The sequence below is a fragment of the Myzus persicae genome, unplaced genomic scaffold (assembly GCF_001856785.1).
Source record: "Myzus persicae strain clone G006 unplaced genomic scaffold, MPER_G0061.0, whole genome shotgun sequence".
Taxonomy (NCBI): Eukaryota; Metazoa; Arthropoda; class Insecta; order Hemiptera; family Aphididae; genus Myzus; species Myzus persicae.
The window spans coordinates 66084-90372 of NW_019104215.1; the positions used below are offsets into that span (position 1 = coordinate 66084).

Genomic DNA, 24289 nt, shown 5'->3' on the forward strand with positions numbered 1-24289 from the left:
GCTACGGGCTCTTACCAATCGCCTATTGGTAACAGTAGATTTATGGGTCTATCCCAACCTTCTGTATCCCGCTGTATCAGTGAAGTTGTGACTGCATTAAACCTGCCCGAAATATTTAATGCTTGGGTTAAGTTTCCAAAAAATATAAATGAACTCAATGATATCCGTAATGGGTAAGTTTTAAATTTAAAAAAAAAATTGTTTGGCATGTTTTTAAATTATATATCATTTAGTTTCTACAGGAATACTGGATTTCCTGGTGTTGTTGGGTGTATTGATTGTACACATGTGGCAATCACACCCCCTTCAACAAATTTAAATTTAAATGAAAATCAACATCCCGAATACATATATGTTAACCGTAAGGGATATCATTCAATCAATGTCCAATTGGTAATATGTTGTATTAGATTTAAATGTTAACTATTAAATTATCATCCAATTTTATTAAAATTTTGATTGGAAAATATAATTGTTTTTAATTATTTAAACATTTTTAAATCATACAATTTTTCTGTGATATCATAAACACAAATGCTTTAAAAAATTCATAATCAGATCTTATTATTAATGTATTTAAATTTCTAAAAACTGTTTGTACTTCAACTAGGATAATTTAAATTGATAGATAAATGTTATTTGTAAAACATAGGAATAAACTTGTGTTAGTGCTATATATTAATAATTTGAACTTTGAACTAGATTTGTGATTCAAATTTAAAAATATTGAATGTCAACGCTTTATTCCCTGGCAGTACTCACGATACACATGTGTGGAATAACAGTAAAGTTTTACCAATTCTGCAAGAATTGCATAGACGCAATTACAATAATTTTTATTTATTAGGTAAATATTATGTCTATTGTCTAACAAGTCCCTTATTAATAAATTCAGTTTGGTATATCATTATTTATTTAAAAAATATTTTAAGGCGATTCTGGATACGCTTTGCGTCAATGGCTATTAACACCTATACCAGATCCTAGCACTGAAGCTGAAGAAAATTATAATAGAAGACAAATGTCAACTAGGAGTATAATTGAACGCTGTAATGGAGTGCTAAAAATGCGATTTAGGTAGGATTTTTTTTCAACTTTTTTTTTTTTTTGTAATGATATTTTAGCAATAAACATTTATATATTTATTTTTAGGTGCTTATTAAGAGATAGGACACTGCATTATAAGCCCGAAAAAGCATCTTCCATTATAAATGCATGTGTAGTACTGCACAATATGTGTATCACAAATAATGTTCCTATGCCTGATGGTCCTAATATTGAAGATCTTGATAATTTGGGTATGGTGGAAGATCAAGACATCTTGGCTGATTTTAACCGAAACATAGATTTAACACTGGGAAGACAACAGAGAAATAGAGTAATCAGATATTTATCACATAGAAATGTTATATAACTAATTACATTATATGCATTTTTTCAACTCTCTTAAATCATAAGACAACCTAACAACACATAAATAAGTAATAATTTTTATTATTAAAAAACAAATTAAAATAAAATGTGTAACATATCCTTGTAAATATAAAGTATAAAATAAAAATGTAACCTTTTAGTAAATATAATAACATGTATAACTTATTAACTAAATAACTAAAAACAAAATAAAAAAAGTAATTTAAGTAGCCAATCTTTGGTAAAAAAAATTAATCAGTCATATAATTTTTCATTAAAAATAAATTTTTCATTCTTTAGTTTCATCATAAAATTTTAGACTTTTCATGTATAAAAGTAGAGACTACGGTTTCTATATTTTTTAAGATTTTATTGTTTTCTTCCATAAGTTTTAATTTTTTGTCATAATATACTGCTTTAACACGACATTTTTCCTCTGAAATTTTAGCCAGTCGCTCTGCAATTGAATTGCTTTCATCTAATTTGGCCCCAGCAGTTAATTTTCTCTTTGAATCTATAATATTATACGAAATACGAAATCACTTATAAATTTGAGCAAAACTTAAAAGGTCAAAGATGCTTGAAAAAATTCAAATTTGAACTTAACTAGTTTTTTAACTAACTGTATATTTTAAACATTTTAATTGCTAAAAGATAAAAAAAAATAAAAAACTAAAAACAAAATAAAAAAAGTAATTTAAAAGCCAATCTTTGGTAAAAAAAATTAATCAGTCATATAATTTATCATTAAAAATAAATAAATTAATTAATTAATTAAATAAATTAAAAAATAATAAAAAAATAATTTTTTTTTTTTTAAACTTATTTGGAAGTTTTTACTTGGTTTATGAGCACTTGTAGTTGTTGTTAATGGTTCAAAAGTTGAAGGCTCGTAATAATTTTCATTCACAGCTTTAATGTTTAATGGGGGTTCATTATTTTCTTTCTCAGAATTACTGTAAGTGATTGTCTCTACCAACTCTTCAATACATAATTCATTAGCATCTAAAAACAATACAATACTATAGTTGAACATTACTTAACAAAATGTGAAATACATACAATAAAACATGAATTGGTAGGACTTATACAAATAAAAATATATTTAATTCAAAGACTATACTGTGTAATTATTTATGTACGATTGAATATTACTAGAATAAATGAAATATATATAAATTTACCAGTTAACACATCTTTAGTTGTATCATCAAAGTCAAACTCAACCACTGACTCTTCAGAATTAAAGTGACCGCTAACAGATGCTTGGCTAAATAAAGGTAAAATTTCCTTTTGAACTTCATTTAGTTCAATTTCGCATTTTGATCCACCACCTGTACCTCCTATGTGCCTTTTAATAGCTGCCGCTTTAGATTTTGTTATGTTTCTAGTATCTTGCCATGTCTTAATTATTACAATACAATTAATTTAAAGATAACTACTTTTTAAAAATTAAAAAGATTAATTCATAGGCTATTACTCTACTAAAAATGTAATACCTAATCAACTTAAATTAGTTTGGAGTCTCAACTTCAAATAATATTTATTTAAACATGTAAGATAACTCATTAAGAGTTTTTTAAGATAGATAACAACATTTAAGATAGTATGTAGTGGCCCTTAATTTCTTTTAATACAAGATTTAAGTTTGGTTACAGTATTTTTACTCATTTTTAGCAGAGCAGAGATTTTTAGTTCAGAAAAAAATAATTATAAATACTTATAAAATTAATATCTCCACCAAACAAATTAACTTACTTTCTTCCACTTATTCCAACTCTTCTCCGCACCTGGTAATGCATTTAATTGAATAGAGATGCTTTCCCATCTTTGTTGAGCAATTTTATGTGTAAAACTTTTAGTAAACTTGCCCGAACACAATTGTTGATCATTGGCCATTAGATCAACCAAATACCTCATCTGGGTTTGAGTTGGTCTCACTTTAGTGTCTTTAGACATTATAATATTAAAAATGGTAGTATGGTACTTATAACAAAATAAACAAAAAAAAAATATAACAAATACTTAACTGTAAGGTTGTAAAGTTAATCACGGTTTAGAGACTAGTACTATCTAGTACTATCTAGTACTTCTTATCTAGAACTAGTAAATATTATGTAGAATTCCGGATTATTTGAGGTTAAAATCTAGATTTTGTGTTGTTACCACAGTGGTTCATTCGGAATACTTTATCGCATACGACAAGTGATAAAATCTTATCGATTTAGTTCAAGAATACCAATTTTAAGTCGCATGCGATTAAAATTAGTCACCTTCGATAAAATCTGTGACTTTTATCGCATGTGAGAATTAGTCGCATAATTTCAAGAATTGGCCCCCAGTTGCTCAACAGACATGATTAACAATCCACCAAAAACTACTCTTTTAGTATTTTTCGACTCATGTAAAATAGATGATTTTGCAAAAACACTTCTTTATGTTGATGTTCCCTCTTACTATGTATGGAAAAATAATAGATTTGAGAGAAGAAAACGTGGAATTAACGTAAATGGTTGGCCGGGAATAAAAAGAAATCAAGCTCTGTGTAGAGTATATACCATTCACCCTAATAATACCGAGTGTTACTATCTTCACCTTTTACTTTATGAAATTCTCAGGTTTTACATCTTTTTTGAAATTGAAAACTGTTGACGGCACAATTCAACCTACTTATCAGGCAGCGTGTAAGGCTCTAGGCTTACTGGAAGACGAAAGGCGCTGGGATAAAACTATGGAAGGATCTGTGCTTTGTGGTTTTCCATTTAAATTACAGGAACTTTTTACAATTATGTTGATATTTTGTCAATAGTCAGATGCTTTAAGTCTTTGGGAAAAATACAAGAACAGTCTTTCAGAAGATATATGACATGAGTGGAGTTGGATATACAACACGAGAATGTGAATTCAATTATTAATGAAGTATACAATAAATGCTTAGTACTCTTGAAGATACAGTTATATCTCTGAGAGGTAAATGTTTGCAACATAATGGTTTACCTCAGCCATCAAGATGTGAAGCAGTCTTACAAAATAAAGATTACCTTCGAGAGATCAATTATGATTCAAATATTTTGGCACAGTATACATTTAAATGAATATTTACTAAATAATGAACAGCCCTATGTTTATGACAAAATATTAGAGGGCATTGAAAAGAACACTGGCCAAACATTTTTCTTAGATGCACCTGGAGCCACTGGTAAAACATTTGTCATAAATATTTTATTGGCCAGAGTACGAAAAGATCATGGAATAGCTTTGGCTGTAGCTTCTTCAGGCATCGTTGCTACATTGCTAGAAGGAGGTGAAACAGCTCATTCTGTATTTAAATTACCATTAAACCTAACGAAAGTAGAGACACCTATGTGCAATATTTCCAGAGTAATATAGCACAAGTTCTAAAAGACTGTAAGTTAATAGTTTGAGATGAATGCACAATGGCCCACAAGGGTGGCTTTGAAGCTCTCAATAGAACATTAAAAGATATAAGAGAATATAATAGTTTGATGGGTGGAGTCACTGTGCTGCTAGCAGGAGATTTTTCGGCAAACATTACCCGTTATACCTAGGGCTGATGAAGTAAAGTCATGTCTAAAAGCTTCGTATTTGTGGCCACATATCCACAAAGTTGCACTTCATAAAAATATGAGGGTTCATGTGAAAGGTGACATATCTGCTGGGATTTTCGCTGAAATGTTACTTAAAATAGGAGACGGAAATTTCCTTTCATTGGAAGGTGAGATCACTATTCCCTCAAATTTGTGTACAGTTGTTAGCTCTTTATCAGAACTAACTTCCAGAATTTTCCCAGATATAATAAATATCAAGATGAAACCCTTCGAATGGTTAGCGAGCTATCTTAACTCCAAAGAACGACAAGGCAGCCGAAATCAATGAAATCCTACTAAAGGCATTTAATGAAAAAGCTGTTGAATATAAATCTTTTGATTCGGTGATCCAATCGGATGATGCTGTCCATTATCCTTTAGAATTTCTTAATTCTCTGAATCCTTCTGGTCTTTCATCATATAAACTTATCCTTAAAATTGGAGCACTTATAATGTTACTAAGAAATCTTAACCCACCTAAATTGTGTTATGGAACTAGATTACAAGTTAAAGCTCTGCACAAAAATGTAATCGAAGCTATAGTTATCACTGGGTGTGCTAGAGGAGATATAGTTTTAATCCCAAGAATAACGTTAATTCCAACTGATTATCCCTTTGAGTTTAAAAGAATACAATTCCCACTCAAAGTTTGCTTTGCTATGGCTATTAATAAGTGTTAAGGACAATTATTGAACATGGCAAGGATTGACTTGAGAGAAGAATGTTTTTCACATGGACAGTTTTATGTTGCATGTTCTAGAGTCAGCTCTGCCAGTAGTTTGGTTATTTTAGCCTCAAAAGGTAGTACCAAAAATACTGTTTATAAAGAGGTATTGAGATGAACAAAATTTGTCTATATAAATATTGGTGGGCTTTTATAACACTATAATGTATATAATAATGTTACAATAATAATAAGTAAAAATAGTAATAATAAGAATAATACAAATAACAGTAATAATAGTTATAATAATAGATAAAACATTGTTTTCAATTACAGAAAGTTATAATTTTTTGGGTATATTTTATTTCAACATTTCGTCGATTAAATTTGTCTTCAAAATATTAAAATTAAGTAATTTTCTGCTGACTTCTGATTGTTACAATACATGGGCAACCTAGGATAAACTTATCTAAAAGCAGCCAGTAATAAATATAAAAACTGATAAAATAAAAGTTATAGTAGGTTATACAAAAAAACTGTGCATGTCGAAGCCGGCTTATTCAGCTAGTATATCATAAAACAGCAATGTTTGATGATTATTATCAACAAAATATATTTTTTGTAGTTAGGTTTAACCACGGCTATAGATACCTACTATGATTGCCCATCAGAGATTCATTACCATTTATCCCTTTTAAAAATTCATGTCATCTGAATGTGTTATTTAGTATTGTGATTTAGTAAGAAACTTAAACGTCCATTGCTTGTATTACTGAACATAGGCCGATTGGCAACCATAGTATTTACACCCGTGGGTGTAACCAAATACCTACTACAAAAAAGAATACTAGACAACTCGATTAAAAACTGCAACGCATTTATTTCCTTGCCAAAACGCATGAGGATAACTATATATATGTATATGAGGATACATGTAACAATTATTTTAACATTGCATGTCCAGTATTGATATCTGTATAGTATTTGGTTTAAGCATAATAACAATATAATATTATAGTTATCAATCATAATAATATTATTTTTTACCAATATTGTTGAATGACGACTATAATTATTAAACTGTACAAGTTTTTTACTTATTAAATATTATTTAATATTCTCTATGAAAAAATAAAAATACACAAATTATATCAACCTAAAAAACTGTAAATAAAAAACAATTTTTCAATACTACCAATAAATATTTCACCTAAAATGTTTGAAATAATATTTATTCAAAAGTATTCGTCATGCTTCAATATGTGCGTATTGTGTAGGCACTTCATTGTCACAGCAAATGTTATGAAGAACAATTCACAATTGTTATAATAATAATTATATTCATGCAGTACATTATAACAGTAAATAACAGTAACTTACTTCTAATTAAAAACCTCCAGTCACCGCTAATAAACTTTTTTGTTTAACGTTTAAGTTGATGTAACACATGAAAAGCAGGGAAATGTTCTAATTAATGGGTCAATGGTTCCATGCAACAATCCAGTGATGCGATCATTTTTAAATGATCATAATTATCATAAAGATATATTTGTACAATGTTTGCTGAACCTGCATATTCAACCAACACTGATTTATTCATAAATTAAATAGTTTTAAACATTTGTAAATTTATAACCATTATTTGTTTTAAGCGTTTGTATATAAAATATTAAAATATAAAATGTCTAATGATTCTATTGAGATATAACTAGATATTGTGTATTTTACATCTTAAATTGTCAAATATATACATAATAATATTAAAACAAAGTTATCTATTTATTTTATCCATAGAATTTATTAAAATCAATTTATTAACTTCAGTGTGCAAATAATATACCTATCGACTACTGACTAGTACCTATGTGATAGGATTATGTTGAGTGACCTTAAATTGAAATATTTTTTACACACATAAATAGCTATATTAAGTTGGCAAAAAGTTCATCTTTTTCATTTATTTTGGGTGAATACTATTTTCAAAGATATTTGTGTCTAGGTTATGCTATAAAAATGTAGTACTAAAAATCTAAATACTAAATATTGATGCTACAGTACTGCCCTATAGCTGAAATAAATTATTTCATCAATATCACTACTAACTTCACAGACGATACATTATAAACAAAAATTTGACCTTAATGATATATTTGTTTAAATCAATGTTTTTAAAAAAAGTTTCTCAATAAATAAAATATAAACAAAATACAAATGTTCATAACACACAAACATTATATTATGTAATATATTATAAATATAAGTCGTATAATAAATTGACATGATACGAGTAAGTATTTTTTTAAATTCTTTTAACATGTTTACATTAATAGGTAAACATAATAATTCAGAAGATGTTCAGTGAGTTCTTTATTGACAGATAAGAATTTAATTGAAAATAAAAATTTTACTATTTACTTTAAAACCATGTACTAGCAGCCCATTGGCAGTCACAGACAATTTGTAAGCTATATTTATCTTATATAACAATTTTTTATTTTTATAGAGACAACATACTGCTTTATGGATATTTGAACCAACAGAAAAAAATGTTTAAATTGGAACATAACTAATATAAAGCCACATTTAAACTAGTTTTTACTATCATTAAATTGCAAAATGTATTCAGATAAGTTTTCGTATCTCATTGATTGTAACTCATAGATTAATACCATAACTCCATTGACTAAAATTAGTATCTACTTTATATTCTATATTCTATTTATATTCTATCATAGATTTGTTTTTAAGTCAGTTCCATTCTATACAAATGTAAATAAAATATTAAAAAATATCTGACAAAAATACTGTTAATTGGTTTCATTTCAAATAATATAAAAACATTGTTCTACAATAAATTCACAGCCAAAAGAATATAGTAATTGTCTTAACAACTCAATTAGGTACATTAACAATTATATACCTAGTCATACAGTAATTATTTGTGTTAACTTATTAATAGTATATAATATTTATATTAATATATAGTTACAACATGCTGTACAAAAACCACATGACACAATTGAACTATCAGCAAGAGATAAAATTCTGCTAGGCTTGGACACTTGGTGATGGCAAACAGAAAACAAGCAGAATAGTATTGAGCGTTCCACTGTTGTCTGTTTACATCGGAATAAGCTTGTATTGGCGTGATTTGTTGGGGTATTCATTCAACTCAGACTTTCCCCAGGCTGAAAAAGATATAGAATAAAAAGTTAAGTATACATTTTGAAGTAATTTCCAAATTGTAATAAGAAATTTACAATAAGTTGAAAGTGTGTGTATAAACATTTTATTAATATTATATTAAAGAAATAGACAAATTTCTCTTTATATTTGAGTGAGATAATAAAACAACAATATATGATAATAATTACAGATTACATAATAATTGTATTTTACTAATTAAATCATATAATGAGTATTGACATCAAAATTATAGTAAACCTAAATAGTATAGACAATTCTATGACATTCTCATAGTTATTTTTAATGTCATAAATTAATAAAAAAAATTAAAACTTACTCAATGTTTAGACATAAAATTTATAAAAACTGTAATTAAAATAAATTATTTCAAATATGGTTCATTTCTAACCAGTGCATTACCATCATATAAGTATACTATAACTTATTTCATTTAAATATAATTAATAGTTATGTTATTTTACCTACTGAAGTATATATTGTGTTCTAGAAAGATCTACTAAGTATAGTAAGCATATTCGGACACGTACCAGAAGTATCTAATTGGTGATAATAAGAATCTGGGCGCACAATCCGAGTAGAAATGAGATATTCACCTTCGCCATCTTGGGACTGAGATTTATTCAAGGATGAAGGTTGACTGTAGATATCATTCAGGTCCTTATTTACTACAACATGTCTATTTAATCTTGGATCCTGTGGTGATGATTGAGCTATTTTATTTTCCTCCTGTGTAATTTTCTTTACTTTTTTAGTATGCCAGCGTGTTGCTAAATTAGATACTATCAAATATTGCCGATCTTTCAATACTATGTGGTTAACAGTGGAAGTGTAGGTATAACATGCTGAGTATATGTACTTATCAAACCAATCTTTTGTGCATGCCTTATAATAAACAAAATCTAAAATTAACAGTTAATAAATTACAATCATTTTCCATTACCTATATATATATATATAACTATTGTACTTACAGCTTACAATAAGCAAAATAAAAAAATATATTTTTTCAAAAGTAGTATTTGGAATTATAATCAAGCCGATGCAGCCCAATATTAAGACTATTGAGAATACTCCAATGTATGATCCAATTATTATAACATTTTCCAGCCATTTATGACTTTCCCATCCAACCTAAAAATAAGTACAAATGGCTAATTATATTTTTCACAATCTACATAAAACATAATACCATACTTACTATTAATAGAAAATGTATATAATCATAACTATTCAATAGATTGTCTTTAATGAACACTGTTAGTCTGTAACCACTTGCAGTTGCGGCGTGATAAGGTTTTCATGAGACCCGGTTTTGTGACGGTTTTTAGGTGGGTGGGTGCATGGTTGATGCTAGTGTAAAAAGTCGGATGGCCATTGGTATCAAGTATAGATAGTATAGATAGTACCACTGATTATTCTGGGATACCAAGTAAAGGGGTGCACAACAAAATTATGTCTTAAAATGTAGTCATCAATTAAAAAAGTCAGGAACGTAGTGAGTTCCTGACTTGATATTTTGTACTTTAAAAAAAGGGACTCATTCCAAAGGTTAAATAAACTCAATATTTGTGTGAACTTGCATAGAGGTTAGGTACCTTCCTACTTAATATGTTAGTTTATTTTCCACAATGAATTATTTCAAATCAAAACATAGCAATTAAATGAAGCTAATGATGCTTCTTTTATTAAAACATTTTGACAAACAAAATACACAACAGATATTAAAATAATTTCAATGAATGATTTTAAAACCTTCATCACCCTGAGAAAAAATTGTTTATCAGTACCTATAATAAGCATATAATATTGACACATGTATTTTGTTCAAAACTGATTACAAAATGTTAGCACATGACCAGAAAAGGTTTGAAACTCCTGATCTAATAAGGCATCTAATGTATCAAGTACAGTGTTTTGCAAAAAAAATTATTTTGAAAATGTTTAATAGTTAGAAAGTTTATTCGACAATTTTCGGATTGGGTGATCCCTAAAATGTTTTTTATCTCATGAATGAAAAATGTTCACGCCGCCACTGAGTCCACTTATGTTCAAATAGTAAGTATTAATAGGTATTTTCAAAAACTAAGAATTTGAACAAAGTTCCAAACATTACATGATCATAATTCGAAAAAATGGCCGTCAGTAAAAAAAAACATTAAGTCCTTTTAAAAATATTGACTTTAAAATATTAAGTAAAGTTAAAATAAAAAATATAGTTAATCATTTATTATTTTTCTGGTTTTAAGTTCAAAGTACAATTTGAGTTTTATACTCGTATTATGAAAAAAAAAACACATTTATTTATTCATTATATTGAGAAAGATTATAATGATTAATGACTATTTAAGCTTTATAATTTTAATAAAATACGTCCATTACTCACAAAACTGAATATTTTACTGGTGGGTGACCCTGGCACCCCAATGACTAAATTCTTATTTTTTTTTTACTATTAACTGTACTATAATTTGTACCATTTGTACCACCAACTTAGAAATTTGTATCAAATCTGTAAAAATTGTAAAAACTTACTACTTTTACTGTTACTTTTACTTTGTAAAAAGTCATTCCACAAGAAAATACAATTATATAAATATTTTCTCGCTCTGATCGCTCTTAAATATACATAACAATAACAAAACCACAAAATAATATTGTTATAACTTTTCAGATGTATTATTTAAATGAAAATCAAACATTTTACTAAAAATAGTTTTTTTTCTGTTACTTAGTATTTAATAGGAATTCAACATTATTTTTTTTGTTTTTAGATTGTAATACTTTTTCTTGTAAGTCATCATAGATTTCCCAGCGATCGTTAGGCCTAAAGCAATATGCTTTGTAATGTTCACTTTTTACTCTTAGTCCATTTCTATTTCCACTTGTATATACGATTGCACCCCTAATGAAATAGGTTATACCTTTCACATGTAATACCTTAGGTGTTTCGTCTGTGGTCAACAATACTTCGCCGGCATAGTGTTGATGTACTTGATCTATTTTTTCAGTACTGCAAACACTTGTAGATGTTTCAAGTTCTGAAAAATATATATAACATTTTTATTTTTAAATCCAAATCAGGTTTAAATTTGCCGTACCTATATATCAACATAAAAAGTTTGATTTGCCTTCAGGCAGAGAGACAAGTTCGATTAATATATGGGTCTTCGTACTAAATGTAACTTTTCTTCGAGAGTTTCAGTATGTGCATGTTGTAGTTTCTTCTTTTGTAAATGAATCAATTTCTTTTTGAATATTGATACGTACATCAAAAGCATTCAACTGAATAACTTGACTGGTGTTGTCTATAGCAAATTCAGAACAAAGATAATCAATACATCGATTTAACTTTTTATAAGATGGCATTTGATGTAATAATTTCGTTGCTGTAGAAGTTATTGTATCCATTGCGTCTAATAGTGCTATACCTCCAACAAGTTGTTTATTATTTGGTAAATAATAAGGCGTTAATAATGACATTCGTTCTTTGTATATATTTCTGTTTCGTTTTCTATCAATCATATTTATAATGAATTTAGCAGTTTTATCTATTTTAATTGATGTATTTAAAAAATATTTGACTATCAGCTGCAGAACAAGCAAAACTTATCACTAAAGAATCGGGAGAACAGCTTTTACTTAGCTAAACTTTGCCTATTTTAGGTAAATTATATGGTTTATTTTGCACAACATTTCCATTTTGTAGGAAGTATATGGAGTAGGTATATGGATTTTTTATAACCTTTTTGGTTGAAATTTAATTTATCAAATCCTGGTTAGGAAACAAGATATGACTTCGCAGATCGACAGAGAGACAATGAAGTCGATTTTCCTCTTTTTTGCCAATGTTCTTCAGCTACATTTTCATTATCTTTCTCAGCAAACGATAAACATACAATTTCCAAATCTGTTTCTGTGTGTATGTCTTCATTGTCATCTATATCCGTTTCCGTGTGTATGTCTTCACAACCCTCTATATCCGTTTCTTTGTGTATGTCTTCAAAATCCTGTATTATGCATTTTCTCCATTAGTTTTGTTATTATTATTATTTAATGATTTTTTATTTAATAATCTAGCATTTTATAGCAGCAAATTATCACCTTTATAATAATATACTAATTTTTGTACAAAATCATCCACCCTAATAAGTAAATGTTCTGTTTTAAACACTCTATTCTTAATCTGGTTAAAGTTACTTTCAACACGGCTACTTGAAACAGTTGAAACAGTAGCTTCTCCATATCCAAATAATGTGTCATAATTCCTGATCAACAAGGATACAAATGCATTGCATTGATCACCAAGGGAACTAATTCCGGTGTACATTGAGCATTATCAAACTCGTCTTCGATTTTTTTAACTTTTTTAAATTAATAATTATATCATAATACATTTCGCGGTTTTGTTATTGTTATATATATTTAAGAGCGACCAGAGCGGGAAAATATGTGTATAATTGAATTTTCTTGTGGAATTACTTTTTATAGACTTTATACAAATTCCTAAGTTGGTGGTACAAATCGGTACAATTAATAGTAAAAAAAATTGTTACAATTTGTTGTGCTAAATCTGTAGGTTAGGTTAGGTTAGGTTCGTTATAATATTTATCTTCTAAATGGTGATAATTTCTGCGAGTAAAAATATATTTTTAATTTTAAACCATATGAAATGTGTATAATAAATAATAATAATAATTTTGTATTAAACATTTTTTTAAATATTTTTTTATGACTGCACAAACTTATTCTCACTTCTGGATTGTACTAGGAAATTAAATTACGTAAAAAATACAAATATTGAACAGTACCCTGCATTTAAGTACTCAGCCAGACTGCAGACAAAAGGCACAAATTCACCTATATAAGTAAACAAAAATTATTAAAAGTAAAATGAGCAACGGGGGTGCTGGTGTAAAGTTTGGCGCTCGGGTGGTGTAGTACAATAATTAATGGTAAAAAAAAAATTGTTAAAAGTCCATTTTTCAGCAACTGGGGTGCTAGTGTAACGTTACCCTGGCGCTCCAGCGGAAAATTGATTTTTCCGAGGGAAATACTTTTGTACAAATTCTGAAACTTATGGTACAAATCGGTAAAAAATTACTACAAATTATAGTACAATTAATAGTCATAAAAAAAAAATAAGAATTTAGTCATTGGGATGCCAGGGTAACCCACCTATATTTTACTTAATTATATATACCTATTATTACATAATAACACATTATTAGACAATTTAAAATTAAACTTTTTGTAACTCACTCTATACTTAAAATATTTTAAGTAAAAATGCGAGAATAATATGGATAGAATAAGTTTGGAGATATCATAAATGCTCAATGGTACATCATAATCTGACAAATTAAAACAGGTCTCTGCAAACAACACATGCAGTACCATTATAAAATGAATAACAATGATTAAATATTTTCCATATTTTGAACCAATTTATGTAGCATAAAAGAAACTTACCATTTGGCAATAAATTTAGTTTGGGCACCAATAAACATAAATAGTTTATGTCTAATAAGACAATAATTATTTCTAATGCTCTCCAAAAATATTCCTAAACAAAATACAAATATATCAGTAGGCAGTAGGTAATAGGTATAAAACCATCTCTGATTACAATTATGCATATTAAAATAATACAATAAGTATTACAACTACAACTAACAAATATACCTAATCCAGTATTCCAGTATTATAAACACATTTATCACCAATTTATTTAAAATAAATATTGGACTTGGAGTATTAAATGAGTTAGCAGTAGCTAGGTAGTAGACAAATACAAATAAACATTGTACTGCAGTGGCGGCCGTGCCTAGGTGTGCAGGCGTGCGCATACTACATAGATTAATTTAGATATAAAAGTGAAAATGTAAAATAATAATGTACAATAATTCATTAGTTTTAATAAATATCTGTTATACCATATTTATTAATGATATATATCACTTGGTGGCACCAAGAGCTCAGTCTGAACAGTGAACACCGTCTGTCCGTGTGAAATACATTTGGTTGTCGAGTAGGGTAATCGGAAATAATTATATGTGACCATGGTGTGTAGCTCCTATTGCAGTTTTCAGGCGGTCGAGCGCGATAAACACACACGGTGAAAGATATCAATGTGCCGCTCCGTATTGGCTTTAATGTATTTGATTTTTTTTTTGTATGTTGTTACAGTAAAATAAAATATAGGTACTATTCCTACCTAATACGTTATATTTTAATATATAATATATTTTCTAAAACCATTTATCAACATTAAAAATTTTTGGTTAACAGTTTAGTAATTACATTTATATTTAGAACTGACTAATTTTCTTTTTTAAATAAACTGTCCCAATAGTTGCACACCGCCTACTTTGAGCACCATGAGCCGCCACTGTTTACTGTACAGTCTAATTATTAAAATCTGAATCTCATTTTGGAAACTTTACAAAACGATGAAAAGTAAAGTGTGGACGTATATTTTACTCTATTAGATGATAATTGACTGAATTTCAACTACAATAATTACTATAAACATCAATATTCAATACTCCCATAGGTACAGCCATACAGGACAATTGTTTACCAAACACTCTGGTGAATAAAACACTTTTTCACTTCAAAAACTATATCATTGGAAAGGAAATAACAAAACAGTTATAAATTGTTATAAATAAGGGTATTTGAACTCGCTATAAAATCATTAAAAATTAAGTCTTAAGTTTAAAAATTGATTTTATACACATTTTTAAGTACCTATTCCCATTTTTATTTAAACTCATGTGTAGGTGAATATAAATATACGTCATATAAATGTGATACTGTTTGTTATTTATTTATGTATGGTTTTAAATATTAATCAAAGTTTTAAAAAATATAGGTAACAAGGTTTTTTCAATGCAAACTCTATATTTTTTTCAATACAATTTAACACTACAAAATTATATTTTCAAATATTTAAAATTTAACTTAAAGCTCTCGTTTTTTGTTTAACAAATGATACAGCATTATTTAGTATAATAAATTGCATTAATTAGAATTGTATGTGCTGGATTTTCCTTCGACCTGGGACGTAATTTTATCATGCGGCATGTTTCTATTCACTCTAGAATAAATCTGATTTGAACATTTTATTTTAAATAGTACAAAAATTACAATGAGCTTAAACTTTTTAAATTATTTGTTTTAGATTCTGAGCTGAGTGATGAATGTATTGATTTAATGATGTGTGTTTTAAAATTTTTTTTGTGTTTGTCATCACGTTTTTTAACAATAAAGTGCTTCGATTTTTTAAATTTCCATTTTCATAGCTGAAAATTGAAAATGTAAAACAAAGTTCCACTCAAGTAGGTTATTCTGTGACCAAAAAATCTAAAAATATATAAGCACAGTTAAAAGTTTTTTATGTTCAAATTTTGACGAAATTACATATTATTTTATTAAATAACCAAAAATAATTATTTATGTTATTTTGTTTTAAATTAAAAATATTATTCGTGGGTACTAGAAACTTTTAAAGTATAGGTATCATTATGTATTATACATACAATGACTTTTCAAATGTATTTTTTTTTGACAGAAATGAATTTAATGTACAGCGTAGTAGTATCTAATGATTACTAGTAAAATAAATTACTTTATTCACAGTATTGTGTAACATCAAATATACTAAAGCACTAAGTAATATACACCTATTTGCTCGGAATCGTTTTTTGTATACAATGATTTTATATCATTGAATTCTAATTTAACATCATCCTTTAAAAAGACTCACTTGTAACCTACTGTACAGCAAATCGATATTTACTTACCTACTTTTTTTTTTTTTGTTCAATCTATTCCTTAGAATTGTGATTGAGAGAACACTACACCCGCAGTCGTTGTCTCATTTTTAATGACGCAAAATATAGCAACAATGGTTTTTTGCTGGTAAGGGCCACTCAGGCTCAAGCTAAGCTACCGAACTTTCACGCTATAAAGAGTAGAACATTGACAGTGCGACGTTTTTAATATTTCTATATCACAAATACGAAAAAAGTTATTATTGCTTAAAAATTCTTTATTTTACAGTTTTTCAAACTTTTTTTAGTTCTGATATCAAAAAAATAAAAACAATGTTACACAGTAAATGTTCTCCTCTCGCAGTGTAAACATTTGGTTTCTTAGTTTAGACTAAAGTTTTTGCTATGCATTTGTAGGACGGAGACAAGACATGAGAGTGTAACGACGTCTTAAAAACCAGTTATGATAATATAATAATAACATTGTAATGTTGAAAGTTTAAATCATTTTAAGGAACTCGGATCGATGGAATACTTTTAAACCGAAATAAAAATGTTGATTTATCAGCTGAAAATACTAAAATACTAAATAAATAACTAAAAACACTAAAAATTTGATTTAATCATTAATAACGAGTGCTGTAAAGCCTATAATTACTAGTATTTAAGAAAAAATATTACTACCAATATTATAACAGTTTTTTTTTATCTAGTTTAATGATTTAATAATATCAAACAATTTAGAAATTTAGATGATGTTTAAATTCTAATAATTATAATTTATTTTTATATTACTACCTATGCGAAAATTAATTTTAGAAAAAAATTTATGAATGTATAATATATTCCAATATACATATTTATAAATACAATTATTGTTAAATGTAGGTGCCTCTACTCGTCAAAACGAAATTAATTCGTTTTTAAACAGTGTGTATTACGCTGGGCTGCACGAACAATCACTAAACATTTAATGAATCGATAGAGCTAATGGTCCTTTAAAAATGATTTAGTGGCCCATGATTGATCCATTAAATTTTATTGGACCTTTAAATTAATACACATTTCATGTAACCTAGCATAAGTATATTTAATTATTTATAAAAATATATTTATACCTTAATGGCAACTTTTATGGCTGTTGCTATTGATTGGACTTGGGGAGAAATGTATACTTTGGTGCAATTCAAATACAAGTTGTCCTTGAATACTGTCTTTAATAACTGAAAAAAATTTAACTTAAAGACTTCCATTGTAATTTGTAATAATCTGAAATAAAACAAAAATAAGGAATTGAAAAAAGTGATCAACTAGCTAAATTGCTACTAGAAATCACCACCGTAAGTTGACGATTTCAGCATTTTTTATTTACTATAAAAACACATTTTTTTATCATTAAACAATTTTTTTTTATGCGTGGGGGGATGAATTAATGAGCTATAATAATAGCTACTTATAATTGAACATTTATATAGTATTATGTACAGTAGGTAATATAATATAAAGTTATTCCGTGGAAAAATGATTGCACTTAAGACTTTTCACACACATAACCCCAATTTGGTGTTTAAAAATGCCTATTTTAGCCTGCCTTAGAGGATTGTTTATGGATATTATCGGTTTACAATGTTTTCATATAAGTGCGGATATTGGTATAACAAACAAGTAGTAGATAATGATGCCTCGGTAGACAGCAGGGGTAAATACTTTTCCTTTTGTGAGTAAACATTTTCCCTTTTGCGGTCGTATCGATTTTACACTCTGCAGGTTAACGAACCTACAATATATAGTTTTTGAAAGCCTGCGTTTTTATTATTATTTAAATTTAAATTTTATATGATAGCACAATACGATCACAAAAATAACAATAACTATTTTACATCAAATGCACCAAAATGAGATAGGTACATTAAAATATAAATTAATAATTACATAATTATTAATGTATACATTACAATAATTGTACTGTACAATAGGTAATAATATATAATTATAAATGGAATGATAAATGTAAATAATTATAGTGGTAAACATAATCTAAGAATGGTTTAGTTTACAGGATTGATTTCAACAGAAGGAACCCTCTCTACTTTTCTTCTAAATGGTTTGGATGGATATTTGTAAAATAATAAAATATACTTTACTGATTGAGTAACTCAAGGTGGTGGGTAAGTAATTATTAAAATATTATTATTAAAATCGTTATCACCTCGTAAAGTCGTAAATAATGATCAAACCATAACAACTTTTACAAATTGTACTTAATTGACAGTATAATTGTTTAAGTTGCTGTGGCCAAAAAAATAAAAGAAAAACTTGATACCTCTTGGTCCCAATAACCGAGAGAGTTCTGATGCACCAGATTAACACTGACAAAACCGACACAATATATAATGAAAATTATTGACTGTAATACCACTGTTTATACTAGTATCAATAGAATTTATTTACAGAATAAATTAAATAATAATATATTTTAAAAAATAACAATAATTAAATGCATTCTTTGCTTAAACCATCCAATAAAAATCACGAACCCGGCATGCATCTATCTAGTACCTAGGGTAGTGATGCCGACGTTGATTAAACGGAGGTAGATACAGCAAGCCAGAAAGTAGATGTCTACGCGTATGGTACATATATGTATACACATGAACAAGTTGTGCTAAGGGATAAACTAGGTGCGTATAATATAGGTACTACAATAAAAAAATTGGTATAAATATATATATATATATATATATATTATTGTATTAATATTACTTACCCCTGCGTCTGCGATTGTCTTGGTCAAAAACAAAATTGGACGTACTACTTATAATTGATTCAACGATGATTTTTAACTCAACATCCAGATGGAAACTGTGCAAATGCAAATTGTCGCGCGTAAACAGCGTGAACGGTGTTCAACTGACAACAGCAACCTGTGCGACGGCGGCGAGTCGGTAATAGCGCGACCTTGCGACTTGCGTCACCGAGTCATCAGGACGGCGGGACTGCTACCGCTCGGTAAGTCCGGGCGTGTCTGGTACTCAGTGTACTCTTGCTTGATCGATTTTTAATTCACCCACCGCAAAGAACAAGTATTGACTGCGAAACCCCCCTCCTCCGAAAGTGTCAAAGGCCTAGCTATCAAATTATCAGTGGTATATTGGTATATACAAATGTTAAAAGTATTACTTATTAACAGTGGGGAAATGAGGGTGAAAATTGGCTTAGGTTTGGGTGTCGTACATTCCTATGACTTTTTTTTCTATACATTTAAAAGAATTTTGTCAAAATTTGAGTTTCAAATGCTTCTAAAAAATTCTTATCAAAAGCTACAATAACAACTTATGAACAATTGTTTATTATGTTTTAAAACTTTTTGACCCCATGGAATTTTTATTTTCAATATTTATAAAAAAAGGTGGACCATTGGGTATCACTCAGCTGTGCAGTAGTTCTCGAGTACTTATGTCATTGTAATGGATGTGTTGTATTTGAATTCAATGATAACCATTGCATACAAAAAATGACTTTGAGCAAATATGTTATGCAATCCTATCATGGGAATGCTAATATAAAAATTTGGTAAAAATTTTAAAAGTCTGTGGTAATTATTTTTTGATATACACCAAAAATATAAAATCGATTTTTTCAAAAATAGGTTTTGCGTAAATATAATTTTTTTCAATTTTTTTCGTTTTTCTCTAAACTTTATAAAACTACTAAAGATTTTCAATTTTGACCTCTAAAAAGTACTATTAGATTTACTTTTTTATCAGAGGAGTTTTTAAGTGGAGTTAGAAATTCATGAACATTTTTATTTTTATATCCAAGATTTTAAAATGTACAAGATTCCTCATTAAGTTGACTATCTTTATTATTAAAAAAAAAAATGTACCGGAAAAACCAAATTACATTTTTATGAGTGTTTGAATTTTAAATTTTAACAATATTGAATATTCACTCGATTTATCATGGAACACTTTTCTTATTTTATTGTAATTCTTGATCGAATAACCGCAGATACACTTGAAATTTACATCAAATGTTTATTTCATATCATTCTGTACTTGATAAAATTTTAAAACTAGTATTAATTCTTTGACTCGTTCTGAGCTGTTAACGGACATTTTTCATTTTCATTTTTTTTTTGGTTTTTTTTCTATGAATGTCAAAAAAATTATTTATCGGTATTCGTTTGGCCGAAAATAATAATAATTAAATAAATGTCACTGCTAACAAGAAAAAATGTTAAATGTTCCACCAAATGCCACCAATTTTTTCATTTCTTAAACTCATACCCATGGACACAAAACTAAAAATATTTCATATACCTAAATAAATGTTTAGGTGGATAGTGAAATTGCATACAAATTATATTCTTTGACTATTTGCCTAGGTATTTCTTGTTTGTCTATTATTAAAATTTGCCATTTGGGGTAATAAAAATAAATATTTTGTTGTAATTTAAAAATATTATTTGTTGGTCTAGAGATACATTTAGAGCAGGTATATTATTATATTTTATACACACAATGGAATTTTTAAGACAAAATTATTTTAACCTACTGTAGTGCTAAATGCTAATGCTTAAATGTGAAATAAATTACTTTAATCACAATAATATCATAAAATATACATACTTAGTAATATTATAGGCTGACAGACAGGCTTCATAGGCGTGGGGGAAATCGGCGCTTCCATCGCCCAGTACACATAATAGGTGCACTGCAATAGCCCTACCCTGATCTTAAGTGGTTGGGGTGGTCTGGTCCTCCAGGTTGGGGGTTAAGCGCAGGGCTAACAACCCTGCCTTGTAATAAAATAACGTTCAGGATTCAAACTCCAAGCCTCGGACTAGATCTAACGGAAAAAAGACTGGAAACTGGAAATCGGAGCTAATGTGTGGTACTTGGAAAGTAAGGACCTTGTACCTTTCCTCCACAAAGAAGGAGTGGCTGTAAATTTAGTGAAGGTTGTTAACAAATACAAGATGAAATGTGTGGCCCTTTCAGAAAATTAGATGGCAAGATGCTGGCAATACAAAAGTATCTCAAACGACTATTTTTAATTGAAGATGTGAACGCGCCCATAGACTAGGAACAGGCTTAGCGGTATATGAATCAATCATTCGTATAATAAAAGAATTTAGAGAGGTCAGTCCAAGAATATGTACGTTAACTCTAGCAACAGAAAATGTTGATATGGTACTAATCAACGTGCATACTCCTACTGAAGATAAAGATGAAATAGAAAAAGAACTCGTTTACGCAACACTGGAAGATGTGTTCAATACTTCGGAGGGATAGGTCAGGCTGGTCCTAGGAGAAATAAACGTAAAGATAAGAAAAGAGCAATGCCGTAAAAACACGGTAAGAATTAATAGCGTGCTTGAAACTTCAAATGGCAATGGATCAAAACTAATAGATTTTACGGTGGGAAAAGGGTTGGTGATCAAAAGTAGCATGTTTCCAAGAAAAGACATTCATAAATATATCTGGATATCCCCAGATGGAAAAGTTAAAAACCATATAGACCTTGTACTAATTAATAACAGATTCAAGAATGGTGTTCGGAATATAAAGGCACTACGGGGTGCTGATCTGGATTTGGATCACCTACTTGTTAGGATATGGATGAAAATAAAATTTAAAAAACTTAATAAACAACGTGTGGTAAATACAGGACCGTTTGCAATTTACAAACTGGAAGACTAATCAACAACCAGTGAATTTAGTGACAAAATTAAGGAAGTTTTACGAGGCGGAGAAGTAGAAGCCGATGCAGACGTGGATAGGAACTGGGATCAAATAAGTAAATCCATTAATAGTGCAGCAACAACGATATTAGGAAAGAAAACTTCAAAAACCAAACCTTGGTTTAACAGAATTTGTGAAGAAGCTATTGAGAGAAGAAGAGTGGCAAGAAGTAATTGGCTAAATGACACAGAAAATGAAGCTTTATTCGACAACTACAAATTTTTTCAAAGAGAAGCGAGCAACATACTGAGGTATGAGAAAAGAAAGTACCTCCGGGACATGTTGGAAAAAGCAGAGCTCGACTATAAAACTCACAAAACTAGAGACATGTACAAGCAGATAAATCACCTTGCAGGCGGGAAGAAAGAGAGATTCTTAAAAAGTGATGACAGGTCACTAATAACCTTATCCGAGGAAATAGTTCAAAGATGGCTTGAGTACTTTGACAAACTTTTAAATTGCGAAGAACCGGAAGAAGTCTTTCTTTTTGACATAGAAACTTGGAATAAACAAGATTGTCCAGAACCAACTTTGGAGGAGATAAAGCTTCAGGTAAAGTGGCTTAAGAGCCACAAAGGCGCCTGGGGAAAATGAAGTTCATCAAGCTGAACTACTAAGAAATGGAGGAGTGGAACTGCTAGTTAAGATATGAAAACTGATATGCCAGATCTGGAAAACAGCTATGAATTACTCAGTCTATAAGAAAGGAAGCATGCAAGATTGTAATAATTATCGAGGAATAGCTCTGCTTAATGTGACATATAAAGTATTCTCTAACTGCATCCTATTGAGAATAAAAGAAACATCGGATAATATTATTGACGACTACTAGGGAGGTTTTTGGCCCGGATGATCAATAACGGACCAGATTTTTATTCTTCGACAGATATTCCAATAGACATAGGAATTTGACGAGGAAATCCATATTCTTTTTATTGATTTTAGAAAGGCTTATGATAGCATTCATCGAGAGAGTTTAATTAACATTATGAGAAAATTTAACTTCCCACAAAAATTGATAAAAGTTAGTGGAGATATGTATTATGGAGACATTTATTAAAGACAAAGCAGGAAGTATTTAACCGGAGCCAATATTAGTAAAGTCAGGTTTGAGACAGGGTGACTCTATGTCACCGGTGTTATTTAACATAGTGCTAGAGAAAGTTATTAGAGTAATGCATATTAGATACGACGAAGGAGTGAAACTACAAGATTTCTCAATAGGCCTATTGGCGTACGCGAACGATTTCCACTAGTGGAAGAATCACCGAACGCACTGAAATCACTGTTCAACCGTCTACAAGGGATGGCGTCAAAAATGAGACGACAGATAGGCGAACGCAGCACGGAGTACATGGTTGTTGGTAGACGACAAACTATGGGTGTGTACCCATCCTTGAATGTAGGAAACTATGTTTTCAATAGAGCCAAGCAGTTTAAATACTTAGGATCAGTTATAACTGAAAAGAACAAGATAGCCAAATAAATTACAGCAAGGACAATTGCGGACAATAGAGCTTTCTATGGACTGGTAAAACTGCTACGATCTAGATCCATATCGAGAGAGCTTAAGATACAGTTTTATATGACATGACTGCGTTCGGTTAAAACCTATGGAGCGGAAACGTGGCCACTACGGAAAGGAGATGAAATAAAGCTGATAGAATGGAAGAGAAAAGAGTAAATATCAAGAGTCAAAATGTTTATAAATAAATTTTATAGTTTTTATAATTTGATCTAAATAATAAAGATAGTAAACAGTTGATAAAATATGAAATTACGTATTAGAATTAAACTACAGTTCAGTAGTGGCAGTCGTCCGATGCACACGTGCGTTATCACGCTTTGTGAACCATTGCGTTAATTAGTGAATTT

General features: G+C 29.0%; 4 protein-coding genes across 4 annotated transcripts; 2 read left to right on the forward strand and 2 right to left on the reverse strand.

Moving 5' to 3' along the window:
- Positions 1-1534, forward strand: LOC111040126 (putative nuclease HARBI1). Its single transcript, XM_022323888.1, has 5 exons — positions 1-173; positions 234-393; positions 703-847; positions 933-1077; positions 1153-1534. The coding sequence occupies exons 1-5, from the start codon at positions 43-45 to the stop codon at positions 1412-1414; spliced, it is 843 nt and encodes a 280-aa protein (XP_022179580.1). The 5' UTR covers positions 1-42; the 3' UTR covers positions 1415-1534.
- Positions 1535-2143: 609 nt separating this feature from the next.
- LOC111040127 lies at positions 2144-3706 on the reverse strand. The gene is made up of 3 exons (XM_022323890.1): positions 3172-3706; positions 2598-2817; positions 2144-2418 (listed from the first exon to the last, which is right to left on the reverse strand). The coding sequence occupies exons 1-3, from the start codon at positions 3370-3372 to the stop codon at positions 2180-2182; spliced, it is 660 nt and encodes a 219-aa protein (XP_022179582.1). The 5' UTR covers positions 3373-3706; the 3' UTR covers positions 2144-2179.
- A 62-nt stretch (positions 3707-3768) lies between these two features.
- LOC111040119 lies at positions 3769-5701 on the forward strand. The gene is made up of 5 exons (XM_022323878.1): positions 3769-3958; positions 4032-4221; positions 4352-4433; positions 4531-4794; positions 5264-5701. Exons 1-5 carry the CDS (start codon positions 3769-3771, stop codon positions 5699-5701), a joined length of 1164 nt encoding a protein of 387 aa, XP_022179570.1.
- A 2785-nt stretch (positions 5702-8486) lies between these two features.
- On the reverse strand, positions 8487-19577 carry LOC111040130. The gene is made up of 7 exons (XM_022323894.1): positions 19435-19577; positions 17786-17936; positions 14362-14455; positions 14152-14264; positions 9864-10023; positions 9420-9791; positions 8487-8873 (listed from the first exon to the last, which is right to left on the reverse strand). The coding sequence occupies exons 2-7, from the start codon at positions 17918-17920 to the stop codon at positions 8806-8808; spliced, it is 942 nt and encodes a 313-aa protein (XP_022179586.1). The 5' UTR covers positions 17921-17936; positions 19435-19577; the 3' UTR covers positions 8487-8805.
- Positions 19578-24289: the final 4712 nt, after the last annotated feature.

Excerpts from the sequence above, each read along its gene's own strand:
- LOC111040126 (XM_022323888.1), top strand. The coding sequence starts at position 43 with ATGGGTCTATCCCAACCTTCTGTATCCCGCTGTATCAGTGAAGTTGTG. Across the intron at positions 174-233 it reads CTCAATGATATCCGTAATGG|TTTCTACAGGAATACTGGAT; the intron begins GTAAGTTTTAAA and ends TATATCATTTAG. Across the intron at positions 1,078-1,152 it reads GTGCTAAAAATGCGATTTAG|GTGCTTATTAAGAGATAGGA; the intron begins GTAGGATTTTTT and ends ATTTATTTTTAG.
- LOC111040119 (XM_022323878.1), top strand. The coding sequence starts at position 3,769 with ATGATTAACAATCCACCAAAAACTACTCTTTTAGTATTTTTCGACTCA. Across the intron at positions 4,222-4,351 it reads ATGTTGATATTTTGTCAATA|TACTCTTGAAGATACAGTTA; the intron begins GTCAGATGCTTT and ends ATAAATGCTTAG. Across the intron at positions 4,795-5,263 it reads CTATGTGCAATATTTCCAGA|CGAGCTATCTTAACTCCAAA; the intron begins GTAATATAGCAC and ends TCGAATGGTTAG.
- LOC111040130 (XM_022323894.1), bottom strand. The coding sequence starts at position 17,920 with ATGGAAGTCTTTAAGTTAAATTTTTTTCAGTTATTAAAGACAGTATTC. Across the intron at positions 14,456-17,785 it reads CCATAAAAGTTGCCATTAAG|GAATATTTTTGGAGAGCATT; the intron begins GTATAAATATAT and ends TATTTTGTTTAG. Across the intron at positions 10,024-14,151 it reads TAAAATATTTTAAGTATAGA|GTTGGATGGGAAAGTCATAA; the intron begins GTGAGTTACAAA and ends ACTTATTTTTAG.
- LOC111040127 (XM_022323890.1), bottom strand. The coding sequence starts at position 3,372 with ATGTCTAAAGACACTAAAGTGAGACCAACTCAAACCCAGATGAGGTAT. Across the intron at positions 2,818-3,171 it reads GTTGGAATAAGTGGAAGAAA|ACATGGCAAGATACTAGAAA; the intron begins GTAAGTTAATTT and ends GTAATAATTAAG. Across the intron at positions 2,419-2,597 it reads AACTAAAGATGTGTTAACTG|ATGCTAATGAATTATGTATT; the intron begins GTAAATTTATAT and ends TATTGTTTTTAG.